Below are 27,658 nucleotides of genomic sequence, written 5' to 3'. Positions count from 1 at the left end.
TGTGTAGCTGTAGTGTGCGTATGTGTGTAGCTGTAGTGTGCGTACGTGTGTAGCTGTAGTGTGTGTACGTGTGTAGCTGTAGTGTGCGTACGTGTGTAGCTGTAGTGTGTGTACGTGTGTAGCTGTAGTGTGCGTACGTGTGTAGCTGTAGTGTGTGTACGTGTGTAGCTGTAGTGTGCGTACGTGTGTAGCTGTAGTGTGTGTACGTGTGTAGCTGTAGTGTGCGTACGTGTGTAGCTGTAGTGTGTGTACGTGTGTAGCTGTAGTGTGTGTACGTGTGTAGCTGTAGTGTGTGTACGTGTGTAGCTGTAGTGTGCGTACGTGTGTAGCTGTAGTGTGCGTACGTGTGTAGCTGTAGTGTGCGTACGTGTGTAGCTGTAGCGTGCGTACGTGTGTTGCTGTAGTGTGTCTACGTGTGTAGCTGTAGTGTGTGTACGTGTGTAGCTGTAGTGTGTGTACGTGTGTAGCTGTAGTGTGCGTACGTGTGTAGCTGTAGTGTGCGTACGTGTGTAGCTGTAGCGTGCGTACGTGTGTAGCTGTAGTGTGTCTACGTGTGTAGCTGTAGCGTGCGTACGTGTGTAGCTGTAGTGTGTGTACGTGTGTAGCTGTAGCGTGCGTACGTGTGTAGCTGTAGTGTGTGTACGTGTGTAGCTGTAGTGTGCGTACGTGTGTAGCTGTAGTGTGTGTACGTGTGTAGCTGTAGTGTGTGTACGTGTGTAGCTGTAGCGTGCGTACGTGTGTAGCTGTAGTGTGTCTACGTGTGTAGCTGTAGTGTGCGTATGTGTGTAGCTGTAGTGTGCGTATGTGTGTAGCTGTAGTGTGCGTATGTGTGTAGCTGTAGTGTGCGTACGTTGTGTAGCTGTAGTGTGTGTACGTGTGTAGCTGTAGCGTGCGTATGTGTGTAGCTGTAGTGTGTGTACGTGTGTAGCTGTAGTGTGCGTATGTGTGTAGCTGTAGTGTGCGTATGTGTGTAGCTGTAGTGTGCGTACGTGTGTAGCTGTAGTTTTGTAGTGTGTCTGTATCGTGACCTTGATGTCTGCACTCAGCAGGAAGACACTAGAGAGGAGTGATTAACAGGAGAGAGACAAAGAGGAGACAGAGAAGTGCGAAAGAAGGAAGATGCAAATAAAAAAAATGGGCAAAGTGTGAAAGTTAAACACGCACCAACATAAAAATAAAATAATTTATTTTTTTGAAAAGACTGATAAGTGGAGAGGCAGTGAGAGAGGATGTAAGGTGGAGAGGATGAGTGACTCACCACACATCTATCATTCTTTTTCTTTTCCCTACAGACAATCTGGAGGTGCAGTCATCAAGAACAGGTAAGGGGGGAGGGAGGGAGGGAGGGAGGGAGGGGAGGAACAAAGAGAAGAATATTACACTGAATGTTAATCAAACTCACAAGATGCAGTTCAACGAGTGCGTGCATTGTCCTCGCGGTGGACGAATGTGCTACTGTTGCTGCACGCGTGCGTGTGTGTGTCTGTGTGTGTGTGGCTGTAACAGAGTGTAGCTGCCAGATCGTCTGCTGTGACACAGGTTAATAGGACTGTGCACGCACACAAACACACACACACACACACACACGCGCACACACACACACACGCACACCACAACTACTCATGATCGACTGGGCAATGCCCCTTTTGACTTTACACACATGCACAAAGTGGGTTTAAACTGACACACACACACACACACACACACAGACACACTTGCCCTACACCTGTCCATGAAACTCCCTTTTCATGACTCGCACGCACACACACGAGATTGCTTTTGACAATCTGTTCCCCTCGCTAAAGTTGGATTGTATCCCCCCTTTTGGCCTTGTCCTTTGACCCCCTCACATCCCCCTCCTCCTCCTCCTCCTCCTCCTCCTCCTCTCCTTTATCCTCTCAGTCTTGGTGAGGAGTTCTATAAGGAGGCCATTGAACACTGTCGCAGCTACAATGCCCGCCTGTGCGCCGAGCGCTCCATGCGTCTCCCCTTCCTGGACTCCCAGACCGGCGTGGCCCAGAGTAACTGCTACATCTGGATGGAGAAGAACCACCGCGGACCAGGTGTGTGTCTCTCTCAGTGTGTGTGTGTGTGTGTGTGTGTGTGTGTGTGTGTTATACCTTGAGCTCTCTTCTTTGTTGCTGCTCTGCTAAACACATTATTTTCTCTGTGTCTCTGTCTCTTTCCTTCCTTTCCTCTGCTCTGCTCGTTTTCTTCCTCGTCTCCCTCTCCCCTCTCCCCCGTTTCCTCCCCCATCTTTTTTTTTTCCAGGCCTCCTACCTTTCACACCTCAACTTTTTATTTTTTTAATAACAACTTTCCCCAACGGTTATTTCCTCTCTCTCTGTAACATCAGTGTATTTTGGCAGCGAATCAGACACCCCTGTAGGCAATGATACGCCGCTGGCACCAACTATTCCAGAGAGAGAGAGAGAGAGAGAGAGTGTGTGTGTGTGTGTGTGTGTGTGTGTGTGTGTGCTTGAGTGTGTTAATGATTTGAGTTGGTAGGCTCTGCCTGGTGTCTGCCAGTCGACGGCTTTTATTTGGTATAACTTGATTCGCATGGAATAGTGTTGAATTAAATTGATTTATATTTTGTTTGAGTTTAAGATTACATTTGCATTACTTTTCGATCAGTTTTTTTATGGCCGATTATTTTCCAAAAACCAAAAAAAGTCATTTGGACTAAAAAAACTGTATCAATAATGACACATCTACAGGATCATAACAGACAGACATTTACCCCACAGGCATTTATATCTTTAGCCATGCAAGAAGGCTTTTGTACAGAAATTCATGGTTCCCAAAAAATGTACGTCCCCATTAATTATGACTGAAATGTCTCCTATTGGACGACATATTCATTGGATGAAACTATTGGATGAAAAACCTACTCTTTTTCCATCAAATGGACCACAATAAACGTAAAAGAGGTGCTAGCGTTTAGCTCAACTCACCGCTTTGCCAAGAAAATCAATTCAATCTATTGATCTAATCCTCCATGTTCTGTTCATCCACTCGCCGATGAGCGTCTGGATGGCGTTGGTGTGCCCGATAACCGAGCTGTGTTTGTCCTCCTCTGCGCTGCAGGTCACGCTCCAGGTCAGCTGTACACATATCCCGCTCGCTGCTGGCGCAAGAAGAGACGGCTAAACATCCTGGAGGACCCGCGGCTCGTACCGATCGAGTTCAAGATCGGTAATTAAGAGGCGTTTTTTAAATCCTATGACGGTATCGCGTTATGCTGTTTATTCTGTATGGGCAGTGCTATCGCTGGGAGCTATTTTATCTCGTAAACATGTCCCAAAATGTCAGCTTCATTCTTTTTTAAAACTTTGATCTGGGTATTTAAATAAAGTTCTGTGGATTTGTGCTGCACTTCGCGAGGTTATCGTGCTTCTATAAATTAAAAAAAGGTCGGAAAATGTCACCGCGTCCACCTTGTTTTTCCTCCTTTTAAAAAAAATAACTTTACCACTTACAGAAATGGCCCATGGCTCATAATTGAAAGAAAGTGTTTATGCACAGCCATATTTTTGAGTGCATTTATCCCCAATAAAATGGATTATTTGCTGTTTTTCTGATTGCGTCTCTCTCTCTCTCTCCTTCTCCAGACTACGAGGCTTCTCTAAAGAAGGAGGGCGGCATCCCGGACGGTCCCGTGTTGGAGTCGCTGCTCGCCGGGGAAACCCTGGACAAGAAGGTAGAAACCAAGGAAGAAGAGCCAATGAGCGAGTGTCAGGTGAGACTCTCGTTTCTCTTTCTTCCCTCTCTCTCTCTCTCTCATTCCCTCTCTCCTGTGTACTTTGTTGTTCCCGGTGTCTTGTTCGTATGTCAGGCCGCCTGCGTTTCTGGTTCTTTTGTCTCTCTCCGAGTGTGCGTGTGTGTGTGTTTTGGCGGTGACAAGGGCTCCCTGCAGCTCTGACAGCTCCCTCCTGGCACCGGGTCACAAGTGTGTGTGAGTGTGTGTGTGTGTGTGTGTGTGTGTGTGTGTGTGTGTCATTCTTGGTGTTTTACCAGGATTCCGTCTCACAAACTTAAAAGCTATTATTTGAGGGAAGTCAATCCGCTTTTTTAAAAAAAAAATGTTTTTACGCACGATGAATGTTACACTCAGTAACTTCGGAGCTGAACACTTTCCCATCCGGCCGGAGTATTTCAGCAGCTCGGGGGCGATCGCTCTCTCGCATTCAGATGGACAGCTAATCGATGGAGGCCTCACAGTGGCCCCCTTGGAGAGATAGAGCAGTGTTTTAGGGCCTCTGATCCAGGGCTTCCCCTGAATCCAGTCGAGCCAGACGTCACTTCAGCACTCGGCCGTGTGCACACTCAGCTCTTCTCCTAGCTGCTTATCTTTTTCAGATGTTTCCCCGGCTCAGATTAATGTCTTTTTTTATAAAATAAACCTGGTTTTCCTTCACTGAGGACAAGGAAAGGGGCATTTACAAGTTCAGTGTATGTGTCACAAGGAGCTCTACACCAGCCTGTGAAAACAGCTGTAAACAGTTTTGCATTATGGGAAGTGTAGGATTTTTTTGGAGCTTGACTCATATTAAGGACTAAGAATCGAGACATCTTGACCTCTACTGCTTGATGTGCCTTCTTGTGCACATCAAGCACTTCTTATCCGCTGACGTACAATCCTAAATTGCGTGGTGTGCCCTTTTTAATTGAGGAAGTCTTTTACCGCATCTTTTATTACGATTAAATGGTGACACATTTGGTTATATTTAGTAGTGCAATGGTTCTGCTCTTAAGGTTGTTTCCTGCACTGGGATTATGCAAATGCTCTCAAAATCAGCAGGAAGATGTGCAATTTCATGCAGAGCGGCACAAAAGCAAGTGGAGGCCGAGATGGTTGAGAGGAAAACGAAACAAAAAAATATGGGAAAGGAAACTAACATTCCTGTCTGACAGTGCAACCGTCTCTCTCTGTCTCTCTGTCTCTCTGTCTTCTGTTTCCTGTCTCTCTGTCTCTCATGTCTCTCTGTCTCTCTGTATATCTGCCTCTCTGTCTCTCTGTCTCCTGTCTCTCATGTCTCTCTGTCTCTCTGTCTCTCTGTCTCTTTGTCTCTCTGTCTCTCTGTCTCTTTGTCTCTCTGTCTCCTGTCTCCTATCTCTCTGTGTCTCTGTGTCTCTCTGTCTCTTTGTCTCTGTCTCTCTCTCCTGTCTCTCTGTCTCTCTGTCTCTCTGTCTCTTTGTCTCTCTGTCTCTCTGTCTCTCTGTCTCTTTGTCTCTCTGTCTCCTGTCTCCTATCTCTCTGTGTCTCTGTGTCTCTCTGTCTCTTTGTCTCTGTCTCTCTCTCCTGTCTCTCTGTCTCCTGTTTCCTGTCTCTGTGTCTCCCATCTATCTGTCTCTTTGTCTCTCTGTCTCCTATCTCTCTGTGTCTCTGTGTCTCTCTGTCTCTCTGTCTCTTTGTCTCTTTGTCTCTTTGTCTCTGTCTCTCTCTCCTGTCTCTCTGTCTCCTGTTTCCTGTCTCTGTGTCTCTCTATCTCTCTGTCTCCTGTCTCTCCTGTCTCTCTGTCTCCTGTCTCTCTGTCTCCTGTCTCTCTGTCTCTCTGTCTCCTGTCTCTCTGTATCCTGTCTCCTGTCTCTCTGTCTCTCTGTCTCCCGTCTCCCGTCTCCTGTCTCCCATCTCTCTGTCTCTCTGTCTCTTTGTCTCTCTGTCTCCTGTCTCCTGTCTCTCTGTCTCTATGTCTCTCTGTCTCTGCTCTGTAGAAGCTGCTGGTCGGGGATTTCCCTCATGAGCTGGAGGTGGACGAGATAGAGGAAGACGTCCCGAAACGCAAGAACCGTACCAAAGCACGGGTAAAAAAAACACCAAATGGCATTTCAAGATTCATCTCTTTTTTTTTTTACTCCCAGGTCATTTTCTATCTTGAACTACCGAGCCACGATAGAGACGGTTTGTCTGTCAGTGCAGAGGAGTGACGCTCGGGAAGTCCACGGACTTGACCCAGATCAAGCTCGGAGTCAAACTGTGATGTGAAAGTTCAGCCTGTCGGACACATAATGAGTATACTGATTCAGATTACACAGTGAAATGAGAGCCCTTCAGGTGTTGAGATTTAAATGGCTTCTGCTACATTTGCACAACCCATACGAGCGTATAGTGTATAAGAGGGCCTGTGGTGCTGGTGTCAAAATGACTCTCGCCAGTATTGAAAGCTTATATTCAGATACAGTAAATACATGCAGACATTGTACTATAATTGCATCTACATAAATGCTGGTGTGAGGTTATGATAGGTTTAATTTATTGTGACTTGGACTTCCCTGTATTCCTGAGCCTGCAACAGTCATTACAGAGAATAAATGCAAATGCATCCGGAGATTGAAATCATGCTGAGACAAACTTTATTGTGTTTACAACTTTGATTGGATCAAACTGTCCTGTCACTCCCCTCCTTAACACCCCCTCCCCCCCTCCCCCCAGCTCTTTTTTGGGCGTCTTATGGGAAGATAATCAAGTGTTAACAGTGTATTCTGAAAATCATCACACGCATACACATGCTCACACAGACACCAGGGTTGCTAATTGGAGCTGTTGCTCCCCTGCTAGGTGTCATCAGCCCCCTCCTGCTGGAAGTGGAGCTTTACACTGAGAGCAGATGATTACAGTAGAATGCAATGTTGTGTGTGTGTGTGTGTGTGTGTGTGTGTCTAGACACATGAACACACAAGTGTGCTTTCACGCTCTTTTTTATCGTGTATGTGTGTGTGTGTATGTATGCAGGACTTGTGTAGTAACAAGTGTTGAAGTTCAAACTTTTTGTTTCTTTCTTTGAGTACAAGTGATTTTGCATGTGGCTGTCTGAGTTCTTACAAGCGTGTGCGCGCGTGTGTGTGTGTGTGTGTGTGTATGTGTGTGTGTGTGTGTGTGTGTGTGTGTGGTCTCTGCAGGCCTGCGGTGTCGGGGGCATGAGGAAGAGACAAGAGCCGGCTGCCATTGAAGACAGAGACAAGCCTTACGTCTGTGACAGTGAGCGTTGCAACCTTATTTTCTTTATTCCTGTTTCTCCTCATTCTTTTACAGAAAACTAATTGCATGCACTGTGTGTGTGTGTGTGTCTGTGTCTGTGTGTGTGTGTTACAGTCTGTGGAAAGCGCTATAAAAACCGCCCAGGGCTGAGTTACCATTACACTCACACACACCTGGCAGATGAGGAGGGGGAAGAAGACTCGGAGCGACACACACTACCCTTCCAGCGCAAGAACAACCACAAGCGTGAGTCTGCTGTCTGAATATTATTTAAACTCACTGGAAGTCGACCGGCTGTCCGTCATCATCCGTCATTTACTTACAAGTGGGGTGTTTTAAAAAAAAAATGTATAGCAGTTTCAGGTTTATTCCAACAATCCTTAATATTCAGAATATCATCAAGAGCTATTGATCGCCATGGAGTTCCTCCTGCAGCGTTATAGACGACTGAGCCAAATTACAAAGTGAGCACTTGTGTATGTATGAAAGATAATATACCGCCCCCCCCCCCCCCACCCCCCCGACTTCTTCAGCTCTCGCTGGGAACGCTGGCCGATCGAAATGGGCCAGCGTCCGCCTCGGCGTCTGGACCCGGCTCTTGAACCGGGTTAAAGAGGGTGTCGGACGCTGGCTTTGGTAAACGGGCCGTGTGTTCCAATTGGGAGGCTTCTGTGGAAGATAATGGTGCACAGGGTTGCACCAACAAAATACAGTAAAAACATCACAAACAACTAAATAAAAACAGCTTTAAAAAAGAATTTAAAAAAAGAAATCACGAGGCATGCAGGGAACCGTTTTCTGGTCGATATGGCCGACATCTTCACATTGAAAAAAAGTCGACATCGTGGGAAACGCTGTCCATCGACTAACCACCAATCATTGACGTAAACCGCATCCGCTTGATCCGGGTTGCCAGGTCTGTGTAGAGATGTGGGATCCCGGGTGGTGGAATATATAGCCTTGGGTCCTCGCTGGATGGGCTTAGTTTCATCATGTCGGCTCTCCTCCCTCTCGGCGCCGCTTCAGTGGCGTTTTGGCCCGCCGGGTCCGGCTCGGCGGTTCGGCCGTGCAGGGGGGGGCAGTTATCGCCTCGAGGTCCGCTCCCCACGAACGAATCCAATCCCCATTATGCTTCCTTCTCCAATGTCGATGAGTGTGTCCCGTCATGTGACATTAGAGCTCCGGCGGTAAAGACAAAAAAAAGTCTACAAGACTAAAATGGAGCAAATTTCAACCGGGAACTTACCGTTGCCATAGAAATGACCACAAGGAATGACCTTGCATGTGAATGGGGGTTAAACAGGGCATATAGTAGACCTGCCTCATATTTGTGCCTCCTGCATTACAAGTGTATTTATGTTTTATTACACTGATTATTACATTTCTGCTCGTTATTTCCATGTGACATGACACCGTACAATTAGCATGGTTTCCCCAAAGCTAAATTAGCCCACGGGGTAATTGTACCTTTTTTCTTTTGAAAGAATGTACTATTTAACCTTTTACTCTCGGGACTGCTGTAGCCCGGGGCTAAAGTCCTCTTGTGTCGAAGGTCTGACACTCGGTTAAAATGCAGAACCGGCTCGCCTTGATAATAATCCATAGAAAGATTAAATTACTCTTCACATGCAGCAGAAAGCCCGGAAACCAGTACGCTGCGCCATAAAATACTGGCTTTTACGTTAGCAGCAACAATTATCATTACATGCTGTTACTTTCGAAAACCCCCGGAATGGACGTCCGTCTTTACATTTTCAAATCAGTCGCCGGCCGTATGAGTTAATGTGACACTTCACACAGTTTGAACAGCGGCTGCAGAGATGCATCATCTCAAACGAGGGAACAAACAAGCTCCTCAATCAACCTGTTTCAACTCCGAACGAGCGTCGGTGAACAAACACCAGTCAAACGCTCTGAGAAATTACCGGCGCACTCAGTTACAGTTTGCAGACATCAAAATGCTTCATGACGGATTTTCAAAAAGGGAGTGACGAAGACTTAACGCTCAATGCTCACTAATGTCTCTGTTGATCCCCGACACTTTTCCTCAAGCGCCACCATGACATTCACATTTATGGGTTTGAGTGATCAGACTTGACAGCTATTGGATGGATTGCCATGAAATTTGGTACACACGTTCAGGTTGAAGTCACCAAACACCTACAAAACCAATGTCACTCCACTCACCCTCAGCTGTACTACTGTGTTTAGTGCTAATTAGCAAATGTTAGCATGACAATGCACAATATTAAGATGGTGAACATGGCAGACATTACACCAGCTTAGCATCAGCGTCGCCATTGTGAGCATGTTAGCAGGCTGGTGTTAGCATTTAGCTCAAAGTAGCCTCACAGAGCCAATAGCCAAAATACACCCTTGTCTTGGGTTAAGGGATGCAAGGTATCATGCATTTTACTTTTAGTCACAGCAATAAATCATTGACATCGAGACATAAACATCACCATGATGGTGAACATGGCAGATATTACACCAGTTTAGCATAAGCGTTGCCATTGTGAGCATGTTAGCAGGCTGATGTTAGCATTTAGCTCAAAACGGCTACATTGCCATTGTGAGCATGTTAGCAGGCTGATGTTAGCATTTAGCTCAAAATGGCTACATTTCCACTATGAGCATGTTAGCAGGCTGATGTTAGCATTTAGCTCAAAACGGCTACATTGCCATTGTGAGCATGTTAGCAGGCTGATGTTAGCATTTAGCTCAAAACGGCCTCACAGAGCTAATAGCGGGTCTGTAGACCCTTGAAGGCCAAACACCTTATGAAGCCCATGTACCTGAGGAATTATATTCAGTTTCGACAATTTTACACCCAACGATTTACATGACGAAACAGAAACTGAATTTAAACAAACGTGTATTTGTATTTTTTTTTTTAGAAAGCAAACATTTATTTGCATTGAATGTAAAAAACAACAACATTGAACTTAAGTTTGAGTTTTGCAGAATCATCCAATATCAACATTCTTTGTCAATGACCCTTGAAGGCCAAACACCTCATGAAGTCAGAGCACAATCTGCAGAGTCATCATTTCATCAGAGTTAAACATTCTTAAGTTTTACCTTCCGCCAATGACGATGGCTTTATTCCATGTAGGTGCCGCAATCAGCCCGCATATATCAACCATGTCTTGGCAGCATGCATGGAACAATTTAATGAAATGTGGCCACTAAAAATGTCATTACTTACCACCTGCGTTGGGACGAGCTTTAATGCCCATCATGAAAAATGTCTCATGTACATCTGGCTCGGGGACATTTACTCCCAATGAATATTGGTCACATCATTCCCTATGGGACTTTTGGCTTTTATTTAATGAGATGAACTGCAGGAAGTGATAGTTATTGCGTTTTGGCAGACTTCCTGAAGCTCTAAAGGGGGCCCGAGTGCAAAACCACCATCCAGGTTTGTACGGCCATTTAAATAGTCGAGCATGCTTTTCCAGAATCACCTCGCAGTAAAAAAAAAAGCATTGCATGGTAGTGTCCAGTGTACATAAAGGGAGCCGTCCCAAGATTGCACTTAGCGCAAAGCTACAAAAGGTTCTGCTAAACGTATCAAGGGCACCATAAGGAAGCAATACATGGCCAACGAGTAAAGCAAATATTTAGGTTTCTGCAAACAGGTTCAGACCTCAAACCTCCTGTCAGCTTGCAGCATCCACACCAACCAAATTGCTCTCCGTCTTTTGTTTCTCGGGGCCATTTATTTTTCACTCCCAGGGCTTTTCTGACGGTGTGCGTTTTTTCTTTGTTTTTTTTTTTCTTCCTTCGCCGTCATCTTCCGTCTGTGTGTGTTTTCGTTTGTTCTCGAGCAACTTATTTCAAGCACAATAGCGTGCGTTCATCCTGCGGGAGATTGTGTTTTGGTCAGTAATCGTTAGTAAAAAAATGTCTTCGGTTATTCAGACACAAAAAAAACAACAACAAAAAACACAAGATCGAAAGCTGTGGACATTTGAAAAGAGAGCGCAGACGAATCATCGGCATTCTTTGTTCCTCCGGTTCTTAAAACAAGCAATTTGCTCACGATGAAACGCAGATAAACACACAAACATACACATATACACATTGTCTGTGCAGGCTGCTCGACAACAATGTCCACGCTGAAACTATGCTGCCTCTCAGTTAATTGGCAGTGTGTGTTTTTAAATTGGCCTGTCTGACGATAAGGCTGGCCCAGTGTGTGTGTGTGTGCGTGTGTGTGTGTGTGCGCGTGTGTGTGCGTGTGTGTGCGTGTGTGTGCGTGTGTGTGTGTGTGTGTGTGTGTGGCCATGCTGCAGTCTTAGGTCTCTCCAGTGGAGGAGAGCAAGAGAGACAGCATTTGAATCGTTTAATATCCCCCATCACTCCCACCCAAACAGTCAGTAATCACACACACTCACACACACACACACACACACACACACACACACACACACACACACACACACACACACACACACACAGCCTCAGAAAATGCAATCTTCTCTGCTGAAATGAAAAAAAGAAGCTTAGCCTTTTGGCTTGGTGTGTGTGTGTGTGTGTCTGTGTCCACATGCGCTGGTGCACATGCATTTGCAAAGGCTCTGTGAGTGTGTAATATGTGTGAGTGTGCATGAATTAACGTGTGTGTGTGTGTGTGTGTGTGTGCGCCATTACCGTTTTTCCCCCAATTTGCCGAGTGTCATGGAGGAGACTCCACCACCCTCCACCCTTTTCCGCTATATTGCCACATATGTAATAATATTAACACGGCTCCCCGGAATGAGAGCAAAAACATGCATAATTCATGCTGGCATCGAAAAGCGGTCTAGACGCCATCGCATGTACACGTTCGCTGCGTACGCAACGCCAGCGTGAGCCGAAACTTATCATTAAAACTATGAAACTCTGTCTCTTCTGAACCTCGTCCAGCTCCGTTCTCGCTCTCTCTCTCTCTCTTTCTGTTTTTCTTTTCCATCGGTTTGATAAATGAGAGATTATTCCAGCACCCAATGAGATTTTCCATTCCCTCTCTGTTCTCTTCGTCCATCTTTCCCCCTTCTCATCCTCCTTTTAACACTCCTCTCCCGGCCCTCTCTGCATCTCGTTTTCCATTCTCTTCTCTTCTGACGTGCTTACAGACATCATCCAGCTTTGGGTTTCCTTTTTAATTTATTTCTTTGTTTTGTGTCTACTCCCCCTCCCGATCATCACCACCAGAATCAACAACCCACCACTGCTCAACATCCCCATATATCTGGACCCCGGATGATATACTATTTACTTAAAATGAGCAGTACCATTAAAATTCATGACTGCGCCTCATGCTATGTGTGTTTTTTGTGTGTTTTTTTTTACTCTTCTTCTACTTCTTCTCCTCCAAACAGAAGGTTGGAGGTGGGGGTGGAGGGATGGAGAGATGGAGGAAGGAAGGGAGAGTTCGATGTGGAGGGGGCTCCTTTGGCATTGATGTGACGGTGGTAGGGGTGGGGGGAAGATGAGGAAGAAGAGGAGGAGGAAGAGTGGATGAATACGGGGGATGTTTACTTTAGAGGTCGGCCCTGCAGAGTCCACCTGAAAATTGGTTTGTGGAGAGAGAGAGAGAGAGAGAGAGAGAGGTAAATGAGAGTGAGAGGTAAATGAGAAAGAGAGAGAGGAATAGTGAAATAGCAGGAACAAGATAAATAGATTGCAAGAAGGACACAAACTGAGAGGCTCAGCAACTGTGAATGAAAGACAGAGAGAGAGAGTGAGATGGAGAGGGAGAGAGAGAGAGAGAGAGAGAGAGAGAGAGTGGGGGGGTTGTAGTAAATCCCCCCCTCTCAAATCAGGACTGAGATTCAGAAGCCACTTTATCTGGATGGACAGACGGTCCGACAGTGTGGAGCAGCAGGAACGCTGTGTGTGTGTGTGTGTGTGTGTGTGTGTGTGTGTGTGTGCCTGCGTGTGTGTGTGCGTGTGTAAAAAAAATGCACACAAAACACACATGCATGTGCGGTTTTTTTCTTCTTCTTTTGGTTTGTGCATGTGTGTGTCTGTTTGTGCTTCCGCGTGCCACCGAGCTGTGTGAATGTGCTGTATGGGCAATCATGCCCAACTCTGAGTGTGTGTGTGTGTGTGTGCGACATGTAATTGAGCTCTTTGAAGGTCAGCATCCCTCTTCTACCACTCACCATTGTTGGTTGTTGTGTTTTTTTTTTTCTCCCCCTTTTTTTTTTTTTACCTTGTGTCTCAAAATGGCCTCCCTGTCCTCCTCCTGCTGTCTGCAGAGGAGTGAAGGACGAATTTTGATCAACCAACATCAATATAAAACAACGGCGAGAGCCCAAAATGGCCACTCCCTGCTCGGTGTCTATTGTCACTCCATAATAAGTACCGGTGCCTCGTTTTTTTTTTCTTTCTCTCTCTCTCTCTCTCTACATCTTCTTGTTCCTCTCTTGAATTGAAGAGAGCCAGACTCCAGCTCCTGTGTTTATGCAACTAATCTGTGTGCGTGTGTGTGCGTGTGTGTGTGCGTGTGTATGTGTGTGCGTGTGTGTGTTTTTTTGTCAAAAAAACTTTCCATGCCACCAACATTCTGAAGTAATGCGTTTCGAATCGATGACGTGATACATTTTTTTTTTTCTTCTTTTTTTAAATGCCCTCAAAACTTTTTGTACACATCTGATGAGTTTCTTTCTCGCTGTCGCGGAGGAACGACGAAAGCTTTCCCAAGATGCGCGTGTTTAATGAGTCGTCTTGTAAACTTGTTTCCAAGCGGGCTCCAGCGGTGACTGCACAGAGGTGTAATTGCATGTTAATGAGCACACGTGTGCCTAAATTGCCTATTATTTGCCAGGGTGCACAGCGGTGACTGCAGGGGAACACGTGGCTTTGTGCGAAAAAAAATCAATTTTTTTTTTCTCCACGGTTTGTTTGCTTCTTTAAAAATTGAACTTCTATTTTCCAGGCCTCTATCATAATGTTCAATTCTGATTTCCTGTCTATAAAAAAAAAAAGGGCGGATTTATTTGTGCGTCTCGCTTCTTTTCTGGATGTCTTCTGAACTTTTCACGTACACACCCGGCATTCCTCTCCCCAGCCCCGGCTCTCGATTGGTTGATTGTTGCCGCTTGCTGCTGCACGGTCGCAGAAGAAAAAAAAAAAAAAAAAAAAAAAAAAGAGGAAGGGAGAATCGGCTGTTGCCTAGCAATCCGGTTGCCATAGATACCGCCGCGGCTCCCTCCTAAAGAGTACACTGTTATGTACATTGAAAAGAGAGAAAAAGAAAAGAGAGAGAAAGCAAAGGGAGGAGACGTGCGGAGAGAATAGAAAAGAGGAGAAAGAGAGAATAATGGAATAAGTTGAAGTGTGGGAGAGAAGGGGGGAGCGGAGGAGTTCATTAAGGATAACATAAAGAATAGGAGGATGGAGAGAGAGAGAGAGAGAGAGAGAGAGAGAGGCGGAAGCAGAGAGATACATAAAGGAGAAGAAGCTCTTCATGATTCATCATATAGATTCCCCCAGACAGTTGGAGCGGTGGAGGAGGCAGGCTGATATCGGAGTCTGCTTCATTTGGTATTCCGTCTTAACGTGTGGTGCTGCGGCTTGCCGGCTGGTTGTGTTAGTCGGTTGTCTTGGCCATGTTTGGATATGCTCCCACACCACCACAACACCCCTGAAACAGCCATACCACCCCACCCACCATCCATCTCTGTCTGACTGATTGTTGTCTTACTGTCTGTGGCCCGAGGATGAAATAAGAATCAGACACGCAACAGTTTTTTTTTTTTTAGTATAGTATAACGTCCACATGTGGATTTACATAATTTCAGTCGTGGGAAACTTCTCTCCATATTCCCGTCAGATTATAAGCATGTGTGCCGTGTATACTTTGTGAAAAAGAAAATTAAATAAATAAATCCTTTTCAGTGGCTTTTTTTTTTTTTAGAATTCTGGTTTTGGTTTTTGGAATAAAATCCCTAATTGGCAGTTAGCACGCGCCGCGATAGCCACCTTGACTGAATACACAAAGAAATCTGCAACCACCTCCAACTCCAACTCCAACTCACCTCCCCACGTTTCTCTGCCAAAAAACGCCACAAATTATGGGATGCATGCTTTTCACATCCACTTTGTTCTTTGGTTTTTTTTTGTAAAACGTTCCCTTTTTTTTGGTTTTTCCTTCATGTTCGTGTTTTTGGCCAGCTGGTAATGTTTTTTTGTGTGACACATAACGGTACATATAGTGGACCACGTGAGGCTGGGCACAATTCAAACAGGATTTCACAGTCACAAGACCAGCCGGTTCTCTCCCTGGGACAAAATAGGATTAATTATTTGCATTTTAACTCTTCATCGACAGGGACACGAGCCTGCACCGGCTAAGTGGCTCTTTTTAAGTGTGTGCACAAAGTGTGTGCGTGCGTAAAGTGTGTATATTTGTGTCTACGTGGGATTTCTTTAAATGCGTGATTCATGGGGGAGTTGGTGTGTCTTTATATGTGTGTGTGTGTGTGTGTGATGTATTGGCATGCGTGTCTATTTGCTAAATGTGCACATATCTGCAGACTGCAGAGCCTGACGTGTGTGTGTGTGTGTGTCTGTGTGTGTGTGTCTCTGTTTCGGTGGGTCAGTGTGATTACAAAGCAGCAATAGATCAAGTTTTATTATGCACCAAAACTGCCTCTGTCCTCTTTACTTTGCAATGTCATCTCTGCACACAAGCTCACATTGCACACACACACACACAAATGCATCCAGACCCACAATGCACTGGGAGTTACGCAACCTGCTGACTGGACATGAGTGAAAGTAGTACTTGTGTGTGTGTGTGTAAGGGTGAGGGGTGTGGTAGGTTTGGAGGGTGCAGGGATGGAAAAGGAGCAGAAATAGGGGGAGAAACAGAGGGTAAAGGAGAGCACTGGTGCAGCAGGCATTAGTGTGACAACAGATGGATTGCAGGAAAGACTTCCAATTTCCTTTTTTGAGAGTAAAGCAGAGGAGAAAAAAAAAAAAAAAAAAAAAACTAGACGGATACCGAGTAAGGGAAAGGGGAAGCGAAGAGATGAAGCACAATGAAGCGCAGAGAAGAGATCGAATCAGAGGGAGAGAGAGCAGCAGCAGCAATAATGAGAACGCATGAAAGTGCAGAGAGGAAGAGGATGGGTGTGAGAGTGAGGGGATGAAGATTGGAAGAGAAAGAGAGAGAGAAAGAAAGGAAGCCGGTGACTTTTCATCTGTGACTGACGGTTTCCATCTGACTGCGTCTTTGCCTCCTTGTCTGCATAAAAAAAAAATGTAAAAAACCCTGAAGATGTCTCCTTGAGCATTCGGGGCTTTTGTGTCTGTGTGGAATCGACATGTATGCGCTTTTTAAATTTGTTTCCTCTTAAATACGTGCAATTTTTGTGAGTGCAATTATGTGTGTGCACGTCTGTCTGTGTGTTGTGTGTGTGTGTGGTCTGTGTGTGTGGCTGCACGAGGTTACACAGACTCTCATTCATCATGTTAAAGAGACCAAGTGGGGGATGGGACTGAAACTGGACTGCAAAAGTTATTATGCAAAGGCTTGGTTGTAAATCTTTGAGTGTGTGTGTGTGTGTGTGCGCGCGCTCTACTGTACACGCGTGTGGTCGTGGGTGTTTTCATCTGTGTGTGTGTGCGTGCGCTACTCCTGAGAGGCTCTCCTCATTAAGCAGCGAGGCGACAGGAGTGCAGAGTGTGTGTTTTCACACACCGCTGCTCCGATACAACGGGAGAGAGACACTTTTTTTTTTTTTTTGTTCTCCTTCTCCCTCCCTTCCTCCTCTCCCCTTTGTGCTTCCTCCTCTTCCTCATCTTCCTCCTCCTCTTCCTCTTTTCTCTTTCCCACCCCGTTTTTTGCCTCGTTCATTTTCGAAATCCTTCCCTATTCTACTTCTTCCTCCTCCACCTATGAGCCTCCTCTTCCTCTTCCTCCTCCTCACCCCCTTCCTCCCATCTGCAGCTGCAGTGCCGGAGTGTGTGTGTGTGTGTGTGGTGTGTGTGTGTGGTGTGTGTGTGTTTGTTGAACAGATACACTCTGAGAGTGAAGGAAAATAATAAACCGCTCACGCTCAACCGTCGCTTGTTAATCCCCCCATCTCAGCCTCGGCCTTGATGAATCAAGTTTTGTATTCTACGGCGTGACGGTAGCCACGGCAACTTGTGCTCCTTTCTTTTTTGTTAACGGGCGTACACCTTCACGTGCGTCGTCTACAGCAGAGTAGAAGAAGTGGAACAGGAACATTAATAAGTCACCTCAGTCGGTTCAAAGCCAACGTGATAAAATGTAGAAAAGTGAGGTGGAAGAAAAAAGTGAGAAAAGTCAACAGGTAGGCCGATTTTGTTTGCGTGTGTGTGCGTGTGTGTGTGTGTGTGTGTGTGTGGTGTGTGTGTGCGTGTGGCGCTATACATACTTTCTTTCGGGTGGAAGCACCGAGTTGATGAGGCTTCTTTCCACTGCGGCCGGGCCGAAGGACGAGATTATCGACCGGTCTGGGGTATTGATTCCAGGTCAAGTGAGACAGAGGAAGAGGAGGATGAAGAAGAGGAGGGTGAGGTTTGAAAGGGGGACAGAAAGGGGAGACACTGGAGGAAGAAGCCGGAGGAGTAGGACGTTTAGGTTTCTGGACTTTTTCATGATGTTGCTCCTTGACAACAGTTAAATGTTCTTCTTACGAGGTCGCCGATAGTCACATAATCTCCAGATTATTCTCTCAAGAGTTGAACATGTCATTTTTGTCATTCTTTTTCTTGCAATCTGCGTGTGTAAAGTTTTTCTCTCTACTTAAACAAACCAAAAGAAAACTCTGAACTCACTATAATAAGGTTAATTTAAATACACGTGTTTTTTGGAGTGCAACGTGAGAGAAACCGTCGATGTCTAATATTTTGCCTCCAATTAATCTTTTTTTCTCAATTTTTTTTGTTTTTTCTTACGAGTGAAAAAAAAACATTATTAATCTCATTTTGACAAAAGAAAAAAGGAAAAAAAATAAGTGCCTCATCAAATCCCCAGAAGACACAAATAACACATGAAACAAGATAAAGTAAAGTGAGTGCACGTGAGACGAGACAATTATTTTTGCAAAAAGTGAGAAAGAAGACGAGGAGCAGCGAAATAACTACGCAAGGTAACGAAGGAGCAGCATGGAGGAGGAAGGAAGAGAAAATGAGACAGGGGGAGAGAACATTCTACTAAGCATGAGAGGGAGGAAGGGTAGGTGTAAGGGGGAGTGGGGGTGAGGAGGTGGGGTGAGGAGCATTTGAGGATTCATCTCTTGCTGGATAATTCCCAGGAGGATCTCTCTCCAACACTTGAAAGCTGTGAAGTGTGCGGTTCTGCTCATACTCCTCCTGGTAATTGGAAGAGGAGCGGCGGGGAGGGAGGGAGGAGAGGAGAGGGAGAGGAGGGTCAGGTAAAGGAGGGAGGCAAGAAAAAGAAATGGGCAGGAGAGGAGGAGGAGGAGGTGGAGGTGGAGGTGGAAGGTGGAAGGTGGCTGAAGGAGGTAAAGATTTAGAAACAGAGAGGAAAAGGAGCACCAGGTAAAAAACTAACAAGAGGGTTAGAAGAAAGAGAACCCGTTTCTTTTTTTATTTTTATCAACCTGGCTTATATCAGTTTTATTTTGCTCATTAGCTCACTCCTTTTTATTCTCTCGCCCCCCCCCCCCCCCCCCCCCCCACCCCCCCCCCCCCCCCCCCCCCCCCCCCCCCCCCCCCCCCCCCCCCCCCCCGCCCCCCCCGCCCCCCCCTCCCTTTGCCGGCGATGGCGTGTCTGCGGTTGCAGGCGGCTTCTGAAACATGGCCGCAGGCGTTTAATCATTGATGGAGGGTTTTTTTGTTTTTTTTTTGCCTCCATGCAGGCAGGCCAGCGGGCAGCCCCGGCTCACTCGCATGCGTCAGGACCTGCTGATTCACTCTCTGGGCCTTCACACACACACACACACACACGCACACACCACACACACACCAACACACACATGCACACACGACTACAAAGGCAAACAGGGATGCACACAGATTCAGATAAAAATGTAGCCTGGATGTGTGTGTGTGCGTGTGTGTGTGTGTGTGTGTGTGTGTGTGTGGCGCTCCACATGTGTGCCTGTATAGTTTATCCCACCAGGGATTGCGAGGCCCAATCAGCGGCGGTGAGCCCTGAATAAAAAAATAAATAAAAAAAAGCATGCGAAGATAAAAAGCAATTTATTTGACCGGAACAAGGAGGCGAAAGCGTGTTTGCGTTGGCTCCAGGGCTGCACGCCACACACGCCTCTTTACAGCTTCACGGTGCGTCCTTCTGCCACACTCAGTAAACATCTGTTGTTCTTACTGTAAAAGAAGTAAATACACTTATACACTGTGTATCATTCAATCTACTGTATATGTGTTCCTCATGCACATGGAGCTGGACTTTTTCAAAGTAAATTAGCATCAGCTTTGAATAATAAATAGTGTCAGTCGGTCCATCACCAGACGTAAATATAAATATATATATATATTTATATATCTATTGTGACCAATGTGTCTATTAATTAGTTTTTAATACAAAATACCTGCGCAAACTAATGACTGTGCAGGTGAAGATTTAGTACACGCGAGCTTATAATCAGTGTCGTAACTAAACAGATGTAGCGTCAATAAAATGAACACTGTTTGTTTTTTTCTCGCAATGGAGCGAGAAAAAAAAAGAACTGTGTACAAAATATGCCACCCTTCAGAATAATGGAAAAAAAACTCCCCGTATACCTGCTAAATATCAACATGTTAGCATAATTGTGAGCATGTTAGCTCAAAAACACCACAGGAGAATGTTGCATTTTGTTCAATTCAAGTCTATATTAATAATAGTATAATCTTCCTTTTGCGGTGCCGATGCAGATTTCCAATATAATCCCATAATAATCATATCGCAGAAATGAAGGACCACAGTGACTCTCTGATGATTTTTAATAAAAAGTCGGGGGACTAATTGTCTGCTTAACCCCTCGCCAGCACACAGGCCTGATAATGTCCATGTGCCTTTTTTTTTCTATAATGAAAAAAGCATCATCATTTTTTATTTTATTTTTTTTAAAAGCTGACGCAAGCACCACTCGGTTTCATTTTTTTTATAATGCAGTACATTTGTAGCAGTGGGGAAAAAAAATCCTTGTGCACATGTTATGTCAATATTATTTTCCATAGATACAGTAGTCTCTCCACTTTCATCACCACACATGAAAGTGCACATGCCCGGCAGTTAAGTCCTATGCGGTTTCGTTCTCTCAGTAAAGATGACAGCTTTTTTTATTTAAATTTTTTTTTATCTGCTCAGAGCACTCCTGTTGAATTCTGCATGTAGCAGGTACAGCTCATCTTTCCCCTCCCCTGTCTGTCATCCTGATCAGAGAGGTTTTTTAAAATTATTATTTTATTTCCAGGAGGATTAAAGCCAGACCCATACGGAGTGGAAACCCAATCTCTCTCACTCCTCCTTCTCTCCTCACCCCTTTTCACCCTCTTCCCTTCCGGCCAAACACAACTCCGCCCTGAAATGGATGGATTAAACGACCTCTCGCACATGCACCTGCAGCACTGTCTGTGTCTGCCTCTTGCTTTTTGTCTTTCTGCAGAGCAAATGGCTTTCTGTGCGTGCCATATATATATATATATATATATATATATATATATATATATATATATGCATGTGTGTGTGTGTGTGTGTACCTGCGTAATCCACTCTATTGTACTCACCGTTGCTCCCTCCTGCCTGGTGAGTCATTGTTGAAGGACCCGATAACGTCCAGCGCGTTAAAGCGCACACACAAGATGGTCTGCAGTGGTTATGTGATTGCTTCCATTAAAGCGATTATGCAATCAACAGCAGACAGGCAGGCAGACAGACAGGCAGACAGACAGACATGTGACGGGGCGTTGTTGGAATGCATCAGGCAGAAAGGGGAGATTTCTCTCTTGTTAATAATCATTATGAAACGGCTTCAGGTGGAGCTCTCTCCTCTCTCCGCGCACAGCAGGGAGGCAGGTCTGTCCTGACAAAATCCCTATGCACACACACACACACACACACACACATAAACACACAGACACATACACTCTCTCTCTCTCTCTTACTCGGTTCCTTCTCCTCATCCCCTGAAAATACGAGACCCCCGGGGGTCTTTCTTCCAGCAGGCGTCCTTCTCTGTTGCCTCCCCGTCTCCCGTTTCCCAGGTGAGCCGGAGGAGGGGGGGGGGGGGGGGGGGGGGGGTCCGGCGAGTCCCAGGCTTCCAGCCTCCGGCCTGCACCGGTGCTTGTTTTTAACTAAACAGATGGATAGAGTCGAGAGAGAGACAGCCCCAGCTGCAGTCTGGCAACAGGGACTTATAGTTACAGATCTATTTTCCTCTCCTTCTTTGTTTTACACCTCCACATGTTGCCCCCCGTGTCACCCTCCCTTTGGCTAAAGCCCTACTCAAACTCGTTCCCTGACCTGCCTCCCCCCTTCTTTTTTCTTTTTCCTCCCCTCCAGCCAAGAAAGCACCGGACGGCTCAGTGATCGCCAACGGCTACTGCGACTTCTGCCTCGGGGGCTCAAAGAAGACCGGCTGTCCCGAAGACCTTATCTCCTGTGCGGACTGCGGGCGCTCAGGTAGGGCACCGCTGAAGGGGATGATTGGCAGGAGGAAGGCGGTCCTCTGTTGATGCACAATTTTTGAAATGTTCCATTCCGATGAGCATATATAATTCGTAATTTACTATATAAACAAATGCAAGTTTCGACTCCTGTTTTACGCTTCAATGGATGGACCATACCAGTGTTTTGTTTTGTTTTGTTTTAGCCCACCTACTACAAATCATGTACAGTCTTATCAATGGACATTTGCTGTTATGTTTTTGATTTGTTTCTGGGTTTTTTTTCTCTCACCTTCCAGGCAGCTAGTGGATTTACAATTTGAAAATACAATCTTTTTTACTATGGTGGCCCCCAAAGGACAAAACACATACATAATGGTTTGGGAGGTTCTCCCCAATACAAAAACATACAAAAGTAAGATAACTAATGGTATTTCACACATTTTAGCTAACAAGGTAGCACCAGCTCACATCATCTGGGCCTTTTACCAATTAACTTTAACACTAACGAGGTACTTTGAGGACTATTATTGTCCTTAGAAGGCCACCGTACGTAAAGAAAATCAAAAATTAAATGAATGCCTGCTTTTATTTGTGTCGCTTTGTAATAATTTTTAAGCGCAGGTTAATTTTGATTACTATTAAGTCACAAAACCTGAAAAGTTAATTTCTCTTCTGGCTGCCTGAAAGGTATAGAAAACACACAAAAACTTCGTAAAACAATATGATGTGCTTTTTTTTTGTTTTGTTGGAAAAACAGTGGCGATAATGTAAAAATGTGCTAAAAAAAAAAAAAATCTTCTCTGCAAGAAGAATTTCTTGTTTGCTGCTTGAGAGGTGTAGAGGTGTGCCAGGAATAAATAATGCGCTTCAAAAAACATTATAAAAAAAAAAGCATCAACACCTGATGATAATAAAGTGCTATTCTTTATTACAGTATAATTTATCATAAGTGATGACACTATAAACACAGTCGGAGACAGGATTAAGCATTTTATATACAACGTTTTGTAGAATACCAAGAATATCCACACAAAAAAAGATGAGATGCAATTTTTAGATATTTAACTAAATATGCATGCAACTCCAAATATATGCAATACATATACGATGCTAACTGATCTGCAGTGTTACAAGTACATAAAAAACACTAAAAGCATTAAAGCATTAAAATATGAATGGATACAATTAAATGTAAATCTTGGTGTGACCTTTGTCTGACCCCCCAAAAAAAGAAAACACACACAATCTGAATGTTACCTGGCTTCCTGTGAAACAACCTCCGTTTACAACTGTGATATCAATCGTTGTCTATTTCTTCTTTTTGAGAGCGTTGTCCCATCGGCCTCCTTTTAGTGTGTACTGTGGTTGTGAAGGGTGCATCTCATCAGAGCGGGGGTTAAGAATAATTTATTTCTCGAATATCTGGTTGTGTTATATCATTTTTTTTTTCCCCCCCCCCTTGTTTTTGGTTTGTGGGATGTGCTTGTACATTTGTATACACGCAGAGATCGCAGTGTATGTGGTGAAGAATTTGTAGAACTTCATTTACTTGATTGCATGTACCTGTATACGTATTATTTTTTTGTTTTCCATCTGAAAAAAATAAAAAAAGCAGAACTGAAAAGGATTTACGTGACTTGTAGTGAATGGGGCATGCTAAGCATTGGTATGGTCCTCTATCTTTATGAACACGCACGAAAGGAGACAGACTGAAGCTCGGGAGACGTAACGGTGTTTCTGTTGCAAAACATTTTAATATTATATAACAACTGGGGTTAAAGGAGAGAGATGGAAGACACATTTTAAAGTGGCCTGCAATGGAAGAAGAAGAAAAAAGGAACGGTTGTTTTCATGTGACATCTGGAATCTGTCTCCACTTTCATTGTTTGAAGTTCTCGAAGATGAATTTAAAAAGAAGGTACTGAGAAGAAAAAAGAAAATGTGAGAAATTATAGATACAGGGGGGGGGGGGAACAAAATGTGACCTATCCAAGAGCATTTTTCAGATATGTTCACACCTGTACAACAACACCTCTGTTTCCTCCCGTTAAGTAGAGATAAATCACACGTGCGACAACAAACTGACGGGTAGATGGAGTAGGTACATGATGGACGACTGTCCTCAGAATACAGAAAGCGACAGTGGAAAAAAAGAAAAACGTTGTGTGGGCGTGTGCGTGTGCGTGTGCGTGTGTGTGTGTGTGTGTGTGCGCGTGTGTGTGTGCACTCAGGCCATCCGTCCTGTCTGCAGTTCACAGTGAACATGACTGCTGCGGTGAGGACTTATCGCTGGCAGTGCATCGAGTGCAAGTCCTGCAGTCTGTGTGGCACCTCTGAGAACGACGTAGGTTCTCACTTTGTACATACGTGTTAACTCCCAACACACACACACACACACACACACACACACACACACACACACGTAATACTGGAAAACCTTAAAAGGTTTCATGCAGTCTTTTATAGGATAGAGCAAGTTTAATTTATTCATCCTTTAACCCACTTTTTTGAACATTGATCCAGGAGCTAATTCATATTCATGACGTTTTGAAAGAAAATGTAAAAGATACATACATGTCAACCTATTTTTTTATTCCTGAAGAGTAAGCAGACATTTTTTGTATTCACGCAAACCGTAGTGCAGACGATTAAAGTCACAGTGCAGGTTATTATATTTTTTTTGTTGCCTTGAGAGGGTAAAGAAATATTTATGTGGAGAGAATTTGCCCCCCAAAAAAGTATGCCTCAACCCCTTTAATTTATTAGTATACAAATTCATATCTTTCAAGTGCACATTAAATTGATGCTCCCGCTCATCATAACATCTGCCCGTGTAAATATACTCTCTCCCCTGTTCCAGGACCAGCTGTTGTTCTGTGACGACTGTGACAGAGGCTACCACATGTACTGTCTGAGCCCCCCCATGTCTGAACCACCAGAGGGTACGTATGAAAAACCTGTTGGGGATGGGAAACAGTGTAACCGTAGAGTAGGAGGCCATGACAACCACGGCGAGGAGCGTGGAAAACGGTTCCGCTTTGCCCCCGTGTCGACTTCAAAGCGTTGGAGAGAAGGGGGACTTCGTTGTGGATCGGCATCTCGGCGGTCCAGATATAGCGAAGGTGCCACGGGGCACATAAAAATCGGAGCAGGTGCAACATTTGCTCAAATTAAAGAAATTTCACCCCCCCACCCCCACCCCACCGCACCGCAAACGGACAAGATGGCTGCCTCGGGGATGTTTGATGGCGCGTCGTTGTCATGGAAATGAGTCGTAGAAAGAAAAAAAAAGATAATCTGTTTCCATGGCGAAAGTGTCACTTGGCTGAACGTGCAGCGGCGGTGGCACTTGTGTTCAACACTCGCTAACAGTGTCACGCTCCGCCCACACGCACACACACACACACACACACACACACACACTCTATATTTTTTTATTCAGCAGTCGTCAAATTTCTTTTTTTTTAAAAAAGGTTTTACTCTCAAGAGGAGGCCTGGCGGAGCTCTCACTCGGGGGGGGGGGGAAGCGTATGTTTGTATACATAACATCTCTAGGCGTAATAACAGCGAGGGTCCACGTGCACTCCGGGCCGCATTTTTTGGATGTTTAATTAATGTCACAAATCCCGAGCTCCAATCCAAACCAGACTAGTTGTCAAATCCCCTGCAGACGCAATCCACGGGCACAGCATGTGGTGTTTTAACATGCAGCTTTAATTTACAGTATTACTTAACGCTCTGTCTAAAATGAGGGATTAATCCACAAGGCTGCACAATGGCGGTGGTTTAACTTCCTGTGTGTGTGTGTGTGTGTGTGTGTGCGTGTTGTACAGGGAGCTGGAGCTGTCATCTGTGTCTGAGACACTTGAAGGAGAAGGCCTCAGCCTACATCACCCTCACTTAATCCGCGGAGCTGCGCCTCATCCTCTCGGCCCTTCATCCTCTCCCAAAAGCCACCTCTTCGTCACCCCTTCTCCCTCCCCCCCCCCCCCCCCCCCCCCTCCTCCTGCTCTGATCTATCCGTCGCCGCCACTTCCTCCACAATCCGGTCCCGGTGACCTCCGACACGGCTGAGCACACAGCACCCACAGCGCTGCACCCCGTCCTTCAACGTCTCTACAAGCCCCGCAGAACCGACCTCCGTCCCTTTTTTTTGTGTGTGGTCACACACACATGGCCCCCGATGCTTGACCTGAACCCAAAGCCCCCCCCCGCCCCCCCCTCCCAGCTCCCCACCTGGCCCCAACCTCCACCGCTTCCTGAGCAGGAATTCATCAGCTGGCAATAAGTTTGCTAGCGAGACACACACACACACTCCAGCCTGCCAAGAGCACTTCAGAGGTACACTGCTCCACAAGAACCCTCTTAAGGGCCCTCGGAAGAGCCCTAATGATCTTCAGCTGCAACTCAGTCAAGTAGTGAGCGAGAATTAATAAGACGGATAGGTGTTGGGCTGAGGACGGTGGCTTGGAAGACCCCGGATCGCCACGGAGCAGCAGGTTTCAGTGTTAGCCAACTGTGAAATATACACCTAACCAAAAGTTCATTTACTCCCTCCCTGTCCTTTTTACCCCGTACCGAGCTGAGGCGTTGAACTCCACCGCTCCACTGTTTGTCTGCGGGGCTCGCTGCAGACAAAGGGAGGGAGGGAATTGTACAGAATTCAGACTGGTTCTCTATCCACGCACTCTTCAAAAAAAAAAAAACTCAACGAGGATCTGGCCTAGGAACTCAAGACCATCTTCCTCCCTTTCTCCTTGCATGGGGTGTCCACAAAAATGTAATGATGCAGTCTCGGGAATCGACGGCGAAGGTTTTTTGTTGTTGTGATCCTCGGACGGGAGGAGAGACGGATTGTTCTCTTAATCAGCCCGATCAAAACAGTGTATTTAAAAATGACAATTTTAGGCTTTAGCATCGCTCACAAATTCCTTTACCTGAACCTTCGATCGCCCTTCCCGTCTATATGAAACAATGACCGCGAGGCCAACGCGAGACTGAAACACTGCCGGTGCTTGGCGTGTATTACCCCGTGTGTTAAGAATGTAGGATTGACCAGTGTGGACAATGCAGAACTTTTTCTCCTAAAAAAAAGAAGAAAAAAAAAAAAAAAGAAAAAGAAAATTGTCCTTTTTTTATGATTCCTTTTTTAAAATTTGATTTATTTACATTTTATTTTTATTTTCATTCGCATGTCGTTATTTGAATTGTTTTTAAAAGACTTTTAAATCGAAAATGGAAAAGAAAGCACACTTAATTCGCAATAACGTGTTTGTGATACAAACTATTTTGGCTAAACTGTGTGTGTTTTAAACCTCTTGTGTGTGTGTGCGTGTGTGTGCCTGCGTGTGTGTTTGCGTGAGTTTATCCGAGCGCCACGGTAGCCGTAGCTCCATGCTGGGTGGTGAGAGGGTTTGAGTGGCGTGAAGGTGACGTGAATGTAAGGAAAGTCGACATTAAAGTCATTGTTTTTGCAAGTCACGAGGCTCAAGTCTCGGCACTGAAGTCCCGAGTCAAGATCAGCGAGCATTAAAAAAAAAGACACAGTTTGACCTTTTGGGGGCAATTAGCGCGATACTCAAAGTGTACAATTTCAAAAGTTATGTTTTTTTACGAGGGGGGCCAATGCACCAGACTATTTCTTGGCAGTAACTCCGGGAAGTCACTGTGCCCGCCAATAAATACTGCCACGCATTAAAAAAAACTCGTAAAAAAACCTAGCTCGTCACTTTTACCCTTTTGGGTTTTTTTTTTTGCACAGATTAAACAAACTAGCTGCTAGCTAGCTGCTTCCAGTCTTTACGCTAAGCTACGCTAACTGTATATTGGATGAAATTATGATCTCCTGTGCCATTTGCAGCTCCTTTTAAAACCATCAACTTAATAGTAACATATGCATTTGTCTCTCACAACCCTATAATATTAGTATATGACATTTGGGACAACACATCTTGGATGAATATCACTACGACGCACTGACGATGTCGCGCGGGTTATTGATTTTACATTAGCGGAGAGGCTGAGCTTTTTGTTACTGGCTTAAATTATTTTTTGGCCTTTTAGGATCAAACA

The 27,658-nt window shown here is 45.2% G+C and overlaps 1 protein-coding gene across 1 annotated transcript in view; it reads left to right on the top strand.

The window, feature by feature from the left end:
* The window catches only part of dpf1 (D4, zinc and double PHD fingers family 1), a 36,251-nt gene extending 10,746 nt beyond the window's left edge, over positions 1 to 25,505 (top strand). The window contains 11 exon segments of the mRNA XM_034548618.1: positions 1,293 to 1,322; positions 1,903 to 2,063; positions 3,091 to 3,198; positions 3,615 to 3,742; positions 5,719 to 5,808; positions 6,904 to 6,982; positions 7,097 to 7,228; positions 21,480 to 21,599; positions 23,818 to 23,930; positions 24,447 to 24,528; positions 25,420 to 25,505. Coding sequence (XP_034404509.1) covers positions 1,293 to 1,322; positions 1,903 to 2,063; positions 3,091 to 3,198; positions 3,615 to 3,742; positions 5,719 to 5,808; positions 6,904 to 6,982; positions 7,097 to 7,228; positions 21,480 to 21,599; positions 23,818 to 23,930; positions 24,447 to 24,528; positions 25,420 to 25,490 — 1,114 coding nt within the window. The 3' untranslated portion in view covers positions 25,491 to 25,505.
* Positions 25,506 to 27,658: the final 2,153 nt, after the last annotated feature.

Source organism: Cyclopterus lumpus, chromosome 13 (assembly GCF_009769545.1).
Source record: "Cyclopterus lumpus isolate fCycLum1 chromosome 13, fCycLum1.pri, whole genome shotgun sequence".
NCBI classification, from domain to species: domain Eukaryota; kingdom Metazoa; phylum Chordata; class Actinopteri; order Perciformes; family Cyclopteridae; genus Cyclopterus; species Cyclopterus lumpus.
Note: the sequence above shows the minus strand (reverse complement) of the source record. Positions and strands in the feature narration are given on the sequence as shown.